A 16,149-nucleotide genomic window follows, 5' to 3' on the forward strand; every position below is an offset into this window, starting at 1 on the left:
TTAACTATTAAAACCTTCTTTTTGCCTGTCACAGCCGTGATTGTCCAGTGCCACTGAAGGAACATTCCAGCTGTTTAAAAGTCAATCCCAGTGCCGCTTCACATTGCACGTTAACAATCTAAATATAAGCAATACCATCTAAGCATGAAACCAGCTATTTGTTCTATTTGTATTAGTCCGCTTTTTTTTTAATCTTGTCACCTGTAAGCATACCCTTTCTATACGCACCCTAACACTTCTTACCTAGGGAGGAGTTAGTATGTAGCTTTTATCCTGCCTGTTTTTACAGAGCAATGCCTTCCCAAATCTTGACAGTTGTGACCCACTGGCTGTACCTCAGCTGCTGTGTTCTGCTGTTCATCCCCTGCCTCTTACACTGTGCTCTTTCTTTGCTCCCATTGGTATCACACAGTGTAGAGAAATAGGGGATTTCATGATTTTAAGAATAACATGGATAAGAAACTTAACAGAGAGTAATTATCTATTTCTATGTTTGTTAGGCTTCCTAACACTAGAAATACATTGTGAAGCCTGTTTTATGCAAGTCTTTGTGCATGCGTTTGTGTGTTTTTTTCATTTATTTGCAACTGTTTCTGCTTTTAATTGACCATCAAAAGCAGTGTATTGTAAACCTGTGTGCAAGTCGTAGTGCTGTTGTGGGCACAGATACACATTCTTCAAAACTGTAATGTCCATTTTAAGAAATAAGCATAGATGAACCGCATTTCATGCTGTGAATTTTTGTCTGTAAAATGTATCTTGCAAAATCTTCTAGAAGCTACAAAAACATACATATAAGCAAGGATTCCAGCACTGGTTCAAGTTGAAAAACAAACAAACAAAAAACCAACAAACTAGAGCAGTGGCATGGTTTTGAGCCTTGGTGCACTGCTGATGGTACTTCTAACTCTGAGCCTGGCAGAAGCCATCCGGTCTGGGGACATGGAGGTGAGGCGTATGTCTCCAACTGGAGAATCCAAAAATGAGCCTTGACATCTTTCAGTTATTAATATTTCCCCATCCACGCTTTCTTCTGTGCAGAGAAGATAGAGATACTTACCGAGAGGATAGTACAATGTAGAGGTTCATGTCTAAGCACTCTGGAAATGGAGACTTGGGCCAGCATCTTCAGTGGGAGGAAAGCAGAATTTAAATTCTCTTTGTGTGGTAATGTTAGCCTTTCTTGTTTAAAGTGCCTTAGCCTCAGCCTCCTTACTTGGTATCATGTGCTTTTAAAAGTGGTTTTAATTCCTTATTGAATACCACATCAGATTCGAGGTTGTACTTCTCATTTATATATCTGTGGGAGTAGTTATGGGGGCAATTTGACTTTGGTGATTGATAATGACCTCTTGTAGTAGCTGCTTTGTGGTGTAAATACCCCCAGCGATTTTAGAAGAGGCTTTTGGCAAGGCTGGCTGCCGTCAGAGGAAACTGCAAAGCCCACTTGTTTTATTCAGTCTTCTCACCATGTGACAATAGGACTGTCTGACCAGAGGGATGAAGCAAAATGCTCTTCACTCTATTCTTTTGGAAAGTATGTGTTGCATTCTTGTGAGAGCTCAAAGGATCTAGAGCAAACAAACACAAACGATCAGTTACGAAATGGACAAAAGTTGCCAAAGATTTTGTTTTTGCTTATATTTCTTAGTTCAATGTGTATATTGCAATCCTGATTGACCAGCCTGCCTGAAAATGTATGTGCTGATTAAGGTAACTTTGGAATAATTCTTAAATATAGGTAGGAACTACAGTTGCTTGAGAGAAAGTATATCAGAAGACAGACAGACATCTTCGGGCTGATGATATAGTCAACTCAACGTTTTTTAAGATAAATGTCAGTAGCGTAGTGGGCTAAGATGTTTATTGTGCTCAAGATCAATTTATGTGTGTGAACTGGTACAGAATCTGAAAGATAACTTTGTATGTGATAACAGGCAATTGTCTCAGCGTCAGCTATTCTCAGACATTAAAATCTCTTGCATGAAATTTGCACTGGATGCTAATCAGCATCCTGTTCTGTGGCTTACCTAATAGTTCAAATGACTTCTGACATCCCATGTAAGGGGAAGGCAACACTTTGTTTTCTATTTTTTGAGAAATAGTTATGAAAACAAATGTAATTCTTAAAGCTGAAAGAGTCTGGGTTTTTTAGTTTACTTGGTTATTTTTTAATGGAGAGTTGTATAGTGATATGTAGTTTGACCTCCTGCGTGATACAGAATTAAATCAAATTAAACGCGAGTTTGAAGGAATTATTTAGTTGCAGTGTATTTTACTGAGCTGTTTCTGTTTAGGATAATATTTTCAGCTTCATTGGGCAATTAACAGTACTACAAATGTAACTTAGATGAACGTAAAGTAGTGTACTTAGCAAAAGTTAAATTTACCCATGACATTGGTAGCGGTATTATTATTTAGTGTTGCATAAACAATAGTTGGAAGTGTTCAAGACTTTTTTCACCCAACTCATTAAAAACTGGAATTTATGATTTTAAGTATTCAGAAAATACTTAAGGGCAGTCTAGATTAAGTAAATTTAACTTGAAAAGAATTATATGTACACAGTGTTTTTAATGGGTTTGTTTTTCCCCATAGCGGAAGCGATTTTGGAATGCAGAATGCACAGCCTTCCCAGATGAGACACCCTTACAGCTGAAAAAATCAAATGTCAGGACATCAGTGGCTGCTACTTCCATTTCCAATGCATGGCTTAGGTGTGGGGATGGTTTCCAGAGCACTTCAGCGCTGGAGGTAAAATGCTGGCTTAACAGTGTAAGAAAGAGATACGAACTGACAGTTAAACCAATTTCCATGCTTGACTCAATTATAAGATGTAGTCCTTTTATGTGTTGTTGCCCAATTAACAGCATATTGTTAAAAGTGTCAAAGTAGACAAAAATGGAAAGCAAGGTTACATAAGGGCATTGTCTTGTTAGTGTAATTTTCTGAGCATGCGTTAATATGTTGTGTTCTAGATAGCTCTTATCACTTGGAAAATTTCGATAATACACTGAAGGATACAAAAATAATTTGACATTTGGGATAGAGTACTGCATTTCCTAAAAAATATGGAACGAAAAGACTCTAGTTTACATCTGACAATTTTTTGCTAGATCTAAAGAGTATGTTTGCAATAATGAATTCACTGTAGAAAATCCTGCTTTTTGATGACCCTGCAGATGTGGATCTTGGTGCAGATGCTCTTTTGAATGATATATCAAATTATGCATAATTTTTGTGCGTGTGTGTTGGTCTCGGTCATGAATAGAGACGTTCAGGCAGCTCTGAGTGAGAAGCGCTTTGTGCTGAAAATCATCTTCAGCCAATTTGCGTTTATATTTCTTCTTCTGATACTGAGCAGTCACAGTGCTGTATAGCTTGTAGGATTTAATAAAATCAGAGACAGGGCCACTGAATGCTTCTTTCTGTAACCTTTGAATAGGGCACATGCTTTATTAAGCGTGCTTTTCCTGCCCACTTTTGACATTTTAGTGCTGAAAATGATGGGTCTTATTCTTCACAAGATCAGGTATGATTCCTGTCATAGTCACAGTAAGTTTATATTTTCCAAAACAATGAGAATTCAGCTTTTATGTTACGGTTGTCATGCTTTATTACCTCATTCATTATATTGCAGTCCAGTAGAAGATAGAAAAACTGTTTTCAAATTGTGCTGCTAAGTTGTGGTGGGTGAATAACAATAGTTTTGAGTGTATTACTACATATTAAAATTGTCTTTAATGTCTTGATGATTAAATCTATCTCTTTCTGTCTCTTTTTAATATAGTCCTTGAGATCTACTGATAAGAAATCCAGGATTAAGAAGCATCTTGGACCGCTGTTAACATCTGCTGAAAGTGCAGCAAGTATGCTATAACTATTTCATGTTAGCGTTGTCAGAAGATTGTCACTTTGTTTTGCCCTTTATCAAGGTAGAAGTTGGCTCAAAATACTGGTTGCTTTCTTCTTCCGTTATTGTAATCAGAAGCTAATTTAGATAAGAGATACACAGTTGTGATGCTATTGTGATTGGGTGTCTCTCTTCACCTAGAGTGCCAGAAACACATTCTGTGAAGCTGCAGGCACTTCAGCTATTGCTCTTGAACAGATGAAACAAGCATCACTGATGCTGTATATAGTGCATGTTCTAGCAGGGACAGGATGTTTAAATTCTTCACATTTTTAAGAGGAGGGAATGAAAAACAACCCTTAGCTGTCTAGATAGAGAGTGAAATAATTATTCTGCTAGAGACAGACAAGCAGGCATGAGAAAAAACATACATTTTGTTAAGAACGAGCAATAGATAGAAAACCAGAATTTGTCAACTTCCTGCTTTCACAGTCTGCTGTATGCATCTGAGACGGTTTAATATTGTGATTAAAAAAAGAACTCTAGGCATAATAAGGAGGAGGGGATGGACTTAACAACTCCCTCCAGTTCTTTCCCTTTTCGAGTCCAGAGGAAAGGAAAGAAAGAGGGGGAAGCGGCTTCTTCAGTCTGTATTCCTTCTTGCTCCAGCAGCTGTGCTGCCTCCGGAGTTAAGTGACTGACCTACTGGGCACTTTTTATCTACCTTTTGGGGCTCACAATCATGTTTTTCCAGATTTCCAAAAAGAACCTCTATGTATTACAGAAGGAGATATGGTTGTGTTTCTCTCTGCTGGGCCCTCCCACCCGATTCCAAATCCACAGAAGTTGTCTGACTTCCCATTTACCTAAAAAAACTTCAGTAGCTGTAGGAAGTGGAAAATTCTGTCTTCATATGGTTGCTAATTCTGCATGCTTATGCTCCACTGCTAAGCATTAATCCTTTTCTCCTTGCTGTTGTTTTTAAAAATGATGGAGAAAGATATTTGAATTTAAATGTCTCACTTCAAAAACACAACAGCTATTCTGCCTTACTCCTGAAAAGTTTAAAAATTTTTTCTCTCAGGTCAAAACTGGAGAATAATCTCTACTGATGGCATACTTCTATTTGTTTGTTATTCGTTGTATAAAGTCAGAGAAATCCCAAACCCAGAATTCTCAGGATGGTCATTATTTAAACCAGTTACTATTTTGAAAGGGCACATGTGAGAGGATTAGGACTGTGTGTAGAGGACCATATGTCAGACAGTCATTACTTGTCCTCACTGTGCTGATGGACTGATTGACAGCTTCGTGGTGTAAAATGAAGTGTTAGCATTTATTGTGGACAACCAACGTGAAAATAATATGTGTATGTATAAGAAATACATGTGAGTTAATGCTTCCGTATTAATCTCTGATGCCTGGTGCCAAAACGGATAATTTTTTCCTGTTCAAAAAATAATAAAGTTTAATTTTTAATAATTTTATTTTTAACAATATCACATTTGTCTAGCAATTTAACACTTTACACTTCTTTTTGATAGGATTTGCTGCAGCTGCTGAAAGCTCAAAGGAGGCTGAGGACATAATATGGACCTCTAGTGGCAGTGATTTTTCAGATGATGAAAACAAAACATTGATTCCAAGGTTACACAGCAAAAAAAATCATGCTTCCAAAAGAGAGGAATCGCCTAGCAGACATGATTTATTGTTAGAGGACAGTAGCAGTGAAGGTAAGTCCAAACGCAAGCAAATTTGTCAAGAAACCTTCTGTCAGCTTCAAGTGCTGTAATGCAAATTCTTCGTCATTCTGACAAAATGACATGATCTAATCCTACTTCAGTTAAATCAGTTGTCATTTTTACATCAATTTCATCTGAGTATGGAATAAGCTCTTAGTATGAATTATGTACAAAAATTTTAAGCCTTGGAGTAAAGGAGCATAGTTGGGCAGGTTGTACAACATTGAATAAAGCATGTCAGCTCATTTCAATATATTATGTATATTGAACAGCTTTCTCTGCCTACTCTGTTGTACTGGTGCTATTGCTGTCTGCATCTACTGACTAGATGTGGCAAACTTTGCAGCTGCAGATAACATCATATTCTGTGGTGGGAGTTTTCATTTCAGTACACAGTATTCCTTGTTTCCCCTGCTAGCTGTATTGTGTGAACAACCATGAGGTTTGTTCTTAGGACTTGCTTTCAAATTCATGGAACAGGGGATGACAGAGGGGAGAGAAATTGGTTTAAAAGTGCAGCTGAAGACCCGAAAATCTTTACTTGTGTGCTCTATTACATAAGTGTTATTTAGGATCGTGTTTAATTTGCATTAGAACTTGTTAGGAAGTATTTTCATTGTGACTACTTCCAGAAAAATAAATCATTTTAGCTTTGTAATATTTCAGCTACATTTGAAGTATTATAGCTAGACTTCACGTCTTGGATGTCTGGCAAAGTGTTCGAACACTGCTGTGGGCTGAGCAAATAGGTTGACTGATTTACTTTTTGTTTTGCGCGTGACTTTAGTTAAACGTGCTCCCTTGGTTTAAAAGAAAAATTCAAAATCTTCCACCCTCTTTCATCTATGTTTTTGTCATTGATTTAACACTGTTGTTGACATATCTGATGGTCATATTTTGTAATTCCTAGTAATTTTCTTTCTTTTTGAAATGGTAAGACTGTCCATTTTCTAGACTGCAATCTAATGCTCACCAGTAATCTTTCTAACCTGCTCTATTGCAGTTGTCTCCTGCAAGTATATCCTGCAGGTTTTAATCTTTAATTCTCTCTTTTTTTTTTTTTTTAAGAGTCAATACACAGGCTTATTTTTACTCTTGCAAGATCACAAAATTTGGTTTCTCTGTGTAAATGAAGAAACCCTGATACATTATGTATCTCCTTGAAAGTACTCAGGAAATCCAATCATTTCCTGTTTTTCTTCTAAACAAAAAAATATGTTGGAAGCAGTTACTGAAAGCCATGAGGAGTAAAAGAACTGTGATTCCGATGCTTTTTCAAGTAACCATCATATACGCTAGTTATAGTATTGTACACGTGTACCTGTGTGTGTGCATATACAGGTACAGTTGTCAATATGGGGATAACAGCTGAGAAAGTATTTTTAAAAGTGACATAGCCTTTCACGTGACATTCACCTTCAGAGACAGTGTTAGTACTTGAGTGTGACAAGATAAAACTGATTGCCTTGTATTTTATTAAGGAATTTTTATGACTGTCACAAGTTGCATGCAGCTTGCCACACAGCTTTAAGGGAGGCCTCTTTGTGCTACCTGGTCACTGATGTCTGTGTCTAAAAATTCTGATGAAGCTTTCTTGTAGTTAGAAACAGAAATACATTCATGTGTGTGAAAAAGCAGGAAACACAGGAGCTGTGTGTTTATTTGTCTGGGTGACTTCAGAGTTTGGAAGTTCCATGAAGAAACTGGTGATTTTGAGTACGGTAGCACTGCCAAGTCCAGAAGGTACTGCCACAGTTCCATGGGTCTGTACAGATGCTTGGAGCGTTCTGCAGGTGCCTGCTTTCGCTGCTGCCTCTCCCCTGTACATGACTCTTCTGGTGTCAGAAATGTGACATTTACAAAAGCAAAAAAGCAAAACCAAAACAGCTTTTATCCCTTCTCCTCTGAACGTGCTCATTTATACAAAATACAATTAGGTTCTTCCTCTCAGTACCTTGTGGCACTTGGACCTGAAGGGTGTTGAGGCTGCTATGGCAGCTCAGGCTTCCACTGCCTTCAGGAGATCCTCGGAGGTATGAGTGGACTTTGGAGTTGCATTGAACACCACCTGGTCATGAGGATGGTCAAAGAACAGTTCTGCATCTCTGTCTGCATGTCTTTGTTTATTGCCATTTTTTAGCATTTTTTATTTTAAAGTCTGTCTTTTCTTGTGCGCATTTCTATTAATTTATCCTAAACAATTCTGTCTGAATGTGCTTTGAGGTTTGATTTGCAGACGTGTGTGTTTAGCCACAGTGCTTTAGGAGGTGACCATTTCAACTACCTTATTCATTTCTCTGTGAGGGTTAGCACTAATAGCAGATGTTAACTTACACCAAATTTTCAGCTGTTCCAGGTCACTGTCTGAAGTGTTTGCTTAGAACAGTTAATTCGTGACAACCGCACTTGGAAAATCCAACACAACTGGGCAAAAAGACCCCTAACTAAATCAAGGAAAACTATTAACTAAGCTAAAAACAACCCTACCTACCTAAGCAGTTAAATATACTGCCTCCTTAAGGGCAGTGCTTTGAAATTTGTTTCTTGAATGTAACTTTTATGTCTTTCTTCACAGAAGATTGTCTGCTAGCAGGATTTAACTTTTATGAGAGACAGGATTACAAAATAGTTGAATATAAGGATCAGTTCAACTTATGTAAAAAATAACGCTGCATTTTTTTCCTAATTTTGGGATAACTGTAGTATTACTCTCACTTCATGCTTACGATTAATATATGGTGACTAAGAAAAACTCTTTACAAATTTTTTACTTTAGATGAATCGGAGTTAATTGATTGGGAGAAGGATAGTGATTCCACCAACAGGTGCGATGGATCAGGAAAAGATGACAGCTCACTGGAGATATCAGACTCAGACTCCTGCGCAAATCTTAATTCTCTGCCTGTCAAAGAGGAGAATGATGAGCTTTGTAAGGTAAGGAACTGTTTCAGGTTAAAAAAAAAAAAAAGAAAAAAGCTTCTACTATAATTATGCAGTGTATTCATATTTGATTGCGTTTAATTTGGAGGAATGTGAGGTTTTTGCTTACCTCATCTCTCCAGAAGGCATTCTGTACACAAGAATTTCAAGGCATTTTCTGTGACTGCCAAACCTCAAAACCAAACAGTGCCCCACACGTAGAGCTTGGTAGTGTGGTCACTGAATCATGGGATGACGGAAGCAGGAAGGAACCTCTGGAGATCATGAAGTTGAACCTCAGTGCTCAAAGCAGGGTCAGCTGGAGCCAGTTGCTGAGGGGTGCGTCCGGTTAGGTTTTGAGTATCTCCAAGGATGAAGGCTCCACAACCTCTCTGGGCAACCTGTGCCAGTGCTTGGTCACCCTCACAGTACGGAAGTTTGTTCTTACATTTAAATAGAATTTCTTGTATATCAGTGTGTTCACAAAAAGGTGATCAAGTGAGTAGGTTTCTCACCAGAGATGTGACGATGTGAATTCTCTGCAGCCCCTGGCTGCCTGTAGCATGTTGATGTCCACATTTCCTGTAACATGGTGGGTGAGACAGTTACCTATTTCTTTGCAGTACTTTGAGACCTTGACTAGATAAAATCCAGATATTGGGAATAGAGCATGTTCTGAGAGTGATGATGAGATAAGGGACTAATTACAGGAGCCCCTACATCACTGAAAAGCGGTGAGGATTGAAGAGCTCAGGAAAGGGGCAGCAGTAAATATTGAATCATACCAGCTAAGATTTGGTAGATGCTTTTTTAACTGTATTACTTTTTTAACTGTAGAAAATACAAATTTATTTATAAAGAAGGCATGCTGTATCAAGTATAGAATAGATGGCGGAAATTCTGACTTTTATTTAGCGTCTTACAGCGAAATGACTTGTACTAAAAGACTCGGGATTCGACACTATCCTAGGCGAAGTTCCCGTTTAACCACTGGTGCTGGCAGCTGCCTGCGTCCGCAAGCGCCGCACCGGCGACCCTCCGCGCCTGCCGTGCTCACCGGGCGAGGCCGACAGCGGGCTGCCCAGCCGGCCGGGGCTGGCAGGTGCGGGCACACCGGGGGACTGGGCTCGCCCGGCCCGGAGGAGGCCGAGGAGGGCTCTGGCCTTTCTCAGAGGAGCCCAGCGAGAGGGCGAGGGGCGGTGGGCACCTGGCAGCAGGGCGAACTGCAGCTGGACGGGGAGGGGGTGGCGGAGCCCTGGGAGGGAGCCGTGCTCGGGCAGCCGTGGCGCGGCGATGCCTGGCTGCCGGCGCTCCCGAGGCGCTGGAGCCGCGGAGGAGGACAGCCGCTCCCTCCCTCCCGCCGCGGGCCGGGCCGCCCCGAGCCCGCTCCGGCAGAGGGCGCCGCAGGCCCGGGCTGCGCGGCCACGGGCGCGGCCCCGCCCGCCGATCCGGTCCGATCCGATCCGCCCTCCGCCTCCCGATCCGCCCTCCGCCTCTCGCGGGCGCGGCCCTCCGGGGGCTGCTGGGCCGGCGGCGGGGGCAGCGCCGGGCCGGCCCTGGCGCGCCGGGCGGGGCGGTGCTGCCGCCTGCGAGTGAGGGAGGGAAACGGGCCGGGCTTCGGCCGGCGGTAGCGATGGGGAGCGGAAAGGTTGTGACCGAAGCGGATTAAACCCTTATTAAAACTCATTTAAATTTATGTATCGATTCTTTATTAAAATCACTGTGAGAGAGGATGGATGGAGTATGACAGCGAGTTGTGCTCGCGGAGGAAGGGCCGTCCGCAGTTCCCCGGTGAGCGGGTCGCACCGCAGGGTCCGGCCGCCTTCCCGAGGAGCGGCCGAAGGCTGGAAGAAGCGGCTCTGGCCGAGGTGCGCGGCAGCGCGCTGGCAGCGGTGGCACCTCCTGGCACCCAGCTTTCGGCTCGCTCACACGGGCATCCGTAGCAGTTCAGCATCCATAGCAGTTCAGCGTCTGTAGCTCAGAGTTCAGCGAGAGCTAGCCAAGTATTTTTCCAGGTTCGTGAAGAATCGGTTTACAATAGCTTCAGTCCTGGGTGACAGCGTCCGGAGAGATCGCACACTCTGCATAAACGTGGGAAAGCAGACATGCATTTGTGCAAGCAGTAGAAGTTGTTCCGCTTTTATTGTACCAGCGTAATTTATCCCAGTGTAGATGGAGAGTTGGAAAAATGTTGCGAGCCACATTCATATTAGTAAATGGTGCTCCTGAGAGGGCTTTTTGGATACAACCATACTGTAATAAGTTTCTTTACCTTAACCAGAATAGTTGTGCTACTACAAAAGATATGTGTACATTGGGAATCTGAGAATGCCTTTGCAGATTTCCCGTTCTCCCTTTTCAGTTGGAGTGCCATGCAGTGGGAATTTTCATGGGTGGTCAGCCTCGCCAGTGAACTTTCTTCTGGGAATTTGGTGTATGCAGGAGAGTAAATCCCCAGCGATCACTGCGTTTGTTGCAGTCTTTGTTTTGCTTTACTTGGGATATACTGTTTTCCTAGAAAAAATTGCAGACAAGCTGTGCGAGAGGTTTCCGAGAGAGAATAGAAAAGCAGTATTCACTATAGGAGGTCATTTGCTTTATGAGTCTTCTTTTAAAAGGCCTGTTAATTTTGTGGCCAAGTTCACGGTGAGGGAAGGAAAAAAAGCCAAATGTTGATATATCATCATTTTTGTGGTATTTACTAAATCTCTGGAACGTAATGGAGTGTGTGGATAATCAAAAGACCATGAAATTTATTTTACCCCACTTCAAAATATGCCAAATACCAAGAGGTTCTGGAGGTTTAGGATTGCTGCCAAAATATCTTTATGGTGGTATTTACCCATGGTAGGAGTGTACAAGGTTTCTAATGGGAAGTCTCAAAAGAAGAATAACTTTATTGTGTTTCTTCCCCCTTATATACCAATAGATCTAATTTGAAAATTATTTCTATTCAGTGATAATTAACTACGTAGAAAGGCTCCATGTATTGTTTTGTTATGAAGATAAAATTCTTGCTTATCTGTAGGGTGTAAAACTACAGCGCCGATTCAGTTTATGTTCCAAGTCCCTGTGCTGTGTCTTTCCTATCAGCTAGCCGCCTCTGACGTGTAAAGCTGCTTGATAGAGGGTAATGAGGAAGGCAAGTTGAAGCTGGTCTTGTGGTGAGCAGCTGTTAGCTAACTTTTCGTTTCGGTTCAATTCAGAATTTTTGAAGAAAATATGTGCAAGATATGACATGGTCATGCTTTACTTTCCTTTGTATATTTTTAGGGGATGGGAGAGTTAGTTTTTCATTGTTAACTTTCCGTTGACCTATAACTGGTTGAATTTTTGCTTAAGGTGATGCAGGACAGAGATCTGGCAAGGCCTGATCCCAGATGGTTTTATTCTGAGAGTTCCTGTGCTTTCAGTAGCCTGTGGTGGATGTCTAGTTAACCTTTTTCTGGGAGACTATGATGCGAAAATAAAGATTAACCATTAATGTTATTTTTTCAGCATACATGTTTTCCAGAAGAGCACTGAGTAATCACCTCAAAATTGATCTAACATAATTTTATGCATGAGTAATGACTACTTTTTGCCTGACTTGTGCAGAGACTTTGTCTCATGAGCTAAAGTTCTGTATTTTATAAGAATTGTTAATCTCTGGATTATTTTCAACTTCTGAATATCTTAATGCTAGGGATTAAAGGAAATCTAGTACTCTTGTACGTGTATTCATGGCTCCTGCCATACTGCCCCTAAACTGGGAACTTTCTCTGGCCCTGTACGCTGAATGGTATCATCTTCTGTACTCAGATCCCTCCTTAAAACACTTTCTGTAACTTAATCCCCTAAAGTAGGCCAGCATTTTTGTTGAGTATATAATTTTGGTATCTTACAGGGTATGGTCTTTTCTTTTTGTCCCATGTATTAAATCTACTTGTCAGTTTCTGATGGGTAGCCAGATTTGCTGCTTTATGTGCAAGACAAGTGAGATTTGGTGTGAGGAGAGTTTTTTTGCCCTTTGTATTGCTCGTGTAGGAATTAGATAGTCTTCTGTACTTGCTCTGCACCATTAATAAAGCTTCACTGGTTATAGCAGACCCTTTTTATTGCAGAGCACACTAATAATCTTGTCTGCAGATCTTAACTGCCGTTTGGCTGAAAATTCATCAAAAAGCCACATGGTTAAAAGCTTGTTTCTTTTAAATACATATAGAACAGTGATACCCTCAAAGTATCTTGCTGTATGATGACAGACAACTGAAAAAGAGAATTGCCATATTTTGCATGTTTCAAAACTCTGTTAAATGGATCGCCATCGTGTTCTCAGCTCTACTGTGCTGTGGTCTGTGCGTGCTGACAGTGGGCGATCTGATGTGATGTTGTTGAGTCTTGTGCAAAAATCATCGTAACGTTGTGCGAAAGGTTAATTTTTGGTTATTCCCTGGGTGAAGAACACGTTATTTGAGAAGTCCTTCCTGCACAGGGATGTATATGTGTGTATGTCTTTTGTCTGAGGCCACCTCATCTGTCAAAATAAGGTTTGCTCAGTTGTTTAGTTCATGGATTTATTGTTTTCTTAAGTTTGCTTTTAAAAAACCCCCATAAACTCTGTCCTTCTGTGGTGTTACATTGAGGGGGATTCAACATACCTAATGAAATTCTGAAGAGATCACTGGAAAGGTGACTAGGCCAAGATTTTGCTGTTATTTCTGGACCTGCTTTTATGTCCTTGCTCTCTTGATCCATTATAATGGTAATTATAGCTATCATTGGCTTGGTAATTAGATTTGAGTCTAAAACTATTGTTGTGTAACAGAATTTAAAATAGGTTATTTCAAGGTAGGGAATCATTATTATGGCAAATGGAATTTGTGTCATCCTGTCAGACTGATGACTTAACACTGATAAAGGGCAATGATAAGACTGTGTTATTGCAAGCAATTATTTTTGTCAGTCCATTACCAGAGGAAGCTTATTAGAATATATACAAGAATACCCACAAGCTCACTGTTATTTCTAAATGTGTACTTCATGGTTAGAAGGGACTTCAAAATGTCTCCAGTTCAACCTGCACAAAGCAAGGTCAGGTGCAAGGTCAGACAAGGTTGCTTAGGGCTTCATCCAGCTGGATCTTGGAAAACTCTTAAGCATGGAAACAGCATAAGCAGTCTGGGCAACATCCGTCTTCCTTTCCTGCTTCTCTTCTCCCTGTCTCCCCCAAAAAATGGAATCTTACTTTTCTGACTAGAACTGGTCTCTTCTAGCAGGGCTCTTCAGGTTGGCTTTTTAGGCAAAACCTGTCAATCAAAAGACTGCAAGTCATTAGTGGTACAGAACAGATGCCTTTTGTGTTCATATCAGCAAGGTGGAACGATGTATACCTGAACTACTAGACAAAACTGAACTTGTGCACCAGCTACTTTCTGCTACATCCCATCTGTAGGGATGTCTCTGCATCGTCTGATCCAGAAATGAAGCCTTGAAGCCTTTTTCATTAGTCGCAAACAATAGTTCCCCTCTCAGCTTTCTGTTTCCATGGTTTGCTTAGATTGTCAGAATAGGAAACAACATGTTTTTGGGTGAGCTGTGGCTATCTGTGTTATAAGTAGCTTCTCTTAAGTTAAACGATGACCCCATTAATTTTAAATCAGGATTGAAGATACTAACTCAGCTAATACCCAGCTGGCTCAGATGTTCCTTGCTTTGGTGGTTTAAAGTATCTTGGGAAGACTTTTCTTTATAATTCTGAGAGACAGGAGTTCAAATCTCAGTGTAGCTGGATTGGCTTATTATCATAGAATCACAGAATCATCTGGTTGGAAGAGACCTTCAAGATCATTGAGTCCAGCCATTCACCCTGCACTGTCAGGGTCCCTAAACCATGTTGCTCAACACCAAATCTACACGGTTTTTAAACACCTCCAGGGATGGGGACTCCACCACCTCCCTAGGCAGCCTGTTCCAATACTTCACAACCATCTCTGTAAAGAAATTCTTCCTGATATCTAACCTAAATTTCCCCTGGCGTAACTTGAGGCCATTCCCTCTCGTCCTGTCATTCATAACATGGGAGAAGAGACTGACCCCCATCTCCCTACAACTTCCTTTCAGGTAATTGTAGAGAGCGATAAGGTCCCCCCTGAGCCTCCTCTTCTCCAGACTAAACAGTCCCAGCTCCCTCAGCCGCTCCTCATAGGACAAGTTCTCTAAACCCTTCACTAGTTTTGTTGCCCTTCTCTGAACCCGCTCCAGCACCTCAACGTCCTTCTTGAAGTGAGGGGCCCAAAACTGGACACAGTACTCCAGGTGTGGCCTGACCAGTGCTGAGTATAGGGGGACAATCACTTCCCTGCTCCTGCTGGCCACACTGTTTCTGATACATGCCAGGATTCCGTTGGCTTTCTTGGCTGCTTGGGCACACTGCTGGCTCATGTTCCATCGGCTGTTGACCAGCAGCCCTAGGTCCTCCTCTGCTGTGCAGCTTTCCAGCCACACTTCCCCAAGCCTGTGACACTGCAGGGGGTTGTTGTGGCCCAAGTGCAGGACCCGGCACTTGGTCTTGTTGAATTTCATACAGTTGGCCTCAGTCCATTGATCCAGTCTGTCCAGGTCCCTCTGTAGAGCCTCCTGACCCTCAGGCAGATGAACACTACCTCCCAATTTAATGTCATCTGCAAACTTGCTGAGGGTGCACTCAATCCCCTCATCCAGATCATTGATAAAGATGTTAAAGAAACACGCCCCAACACTGAGCCCTGTGGAACACCACTGGTGACCGGCCGCCAGCTGAATTTAACTCCATTCACCACCACTCTCTGGGCCCGGCCGTCCAGCCAATTTTTGATCCAGTGAAGCGTACACCCGTCCAAGCCATAGGCAGCCAGCTTCTGCAGAAGAATGTTATGGGAAACATAAAGAATGTTATGGGAAACATATCTTCCTCAATCATATGAGTGTCTTGATGCTCAGTAAGTGTCTTTTCAGTGGTGTGAAAATGCTGAAGGTCCATGGTGGCTGTTCTGAAGGAAGTTTCTTTGGTCGTAGTTGTCATACTTGCAGGTGCTTGCATGTGTGTGTATGGGCTCTTGTAGGTGATCCAGAGTGTCACTGAGGTAGCTGTACTTCTTTGTGCCTAGTTTGTGAAATTCCCTGGATGTCTTACTAACTAAGCGTTAAAGAGACTCCTGTGTACCACATCCTGGGTGTATAAAATCTGATGGATCGCAGGGGCTACCAGAGTGACACAAACAGACTTTAGACCTTGCTGCTTGTGCTGTCATTCCCAGGCTGTATTTTTACGTTGTTTGAAGCACAGGGCTGTTTGCGTACGTTAATCCAGCCCCTCTGCTGTGTTTAACTTCAGGCTTCAGCTGAGCCCCGTAGCCTTTCTTGTACGGCTCTGGAGAGCAACAACTTTAAGCGCAGCTGACAGCCTTGCTATCTCAGCATCCACGTGTTGAATGCCCCCCCCCTTTGCCGTCTTCCTCCCCTCCTCCCCACGTTTCCCTGGTGTTTTAAAGATTCCAGTGGCCCGTGTTAGTTTTCCTGCAGCGGCATGCTGCAGGAGGCATCTGCGTTTCCTCAGACCTGGCACCTCTCAGCAGCTTGGCTCTCTTCACAGCACCGCGGAGAGTCTTCAGCAGT

At 41.8% G+C, this 16,149-nt stretch overlaps 1 protein-coding gene across 1 annotated transcript in view; it reads left to right on the forward strand.

Annotated features, from left to right (window-relative positions):
• The first annotated feature begins 867 nt into the window (after positions 1-867).
• SPIDR (scaffold protein involved in DNA repair) overlaps positions 868-16,149 on the forward strand; it is a 207,548-nt gene continuing 192,266 nt past the window's right edge. Inside the window, 5 exon segments of the mRNA XM_086609310.1 lie at positions 868-948; positions 2,599-2,754; positions 3,791-3,869; positions 5,398-5,586; positions 8,372-8,529. Coding sequence (XP_086465436.1) covers positions 868-948; positions 2,599-2,754; positions 3,791-3,869; positions 5,398-5,586; positions 8,372-8,529 — 663 coding nt within the window.

The sequence above is a fragment of the Tauraco erythrolophus genome, chromosome 3 (assembly GCF_009769465.1).
Source record: "Tauraco erythrolophus isolate bTauEry1 chromosome 3, bTauEry1.pri, whole genome shotgun sequence".
NCBI classification, from domain to species: Eukaryota; Metazoa; Chordata; class Aves; order Musophagiformes; family Musophagidae; genus Tauraco; species Tauraco erythrolophus.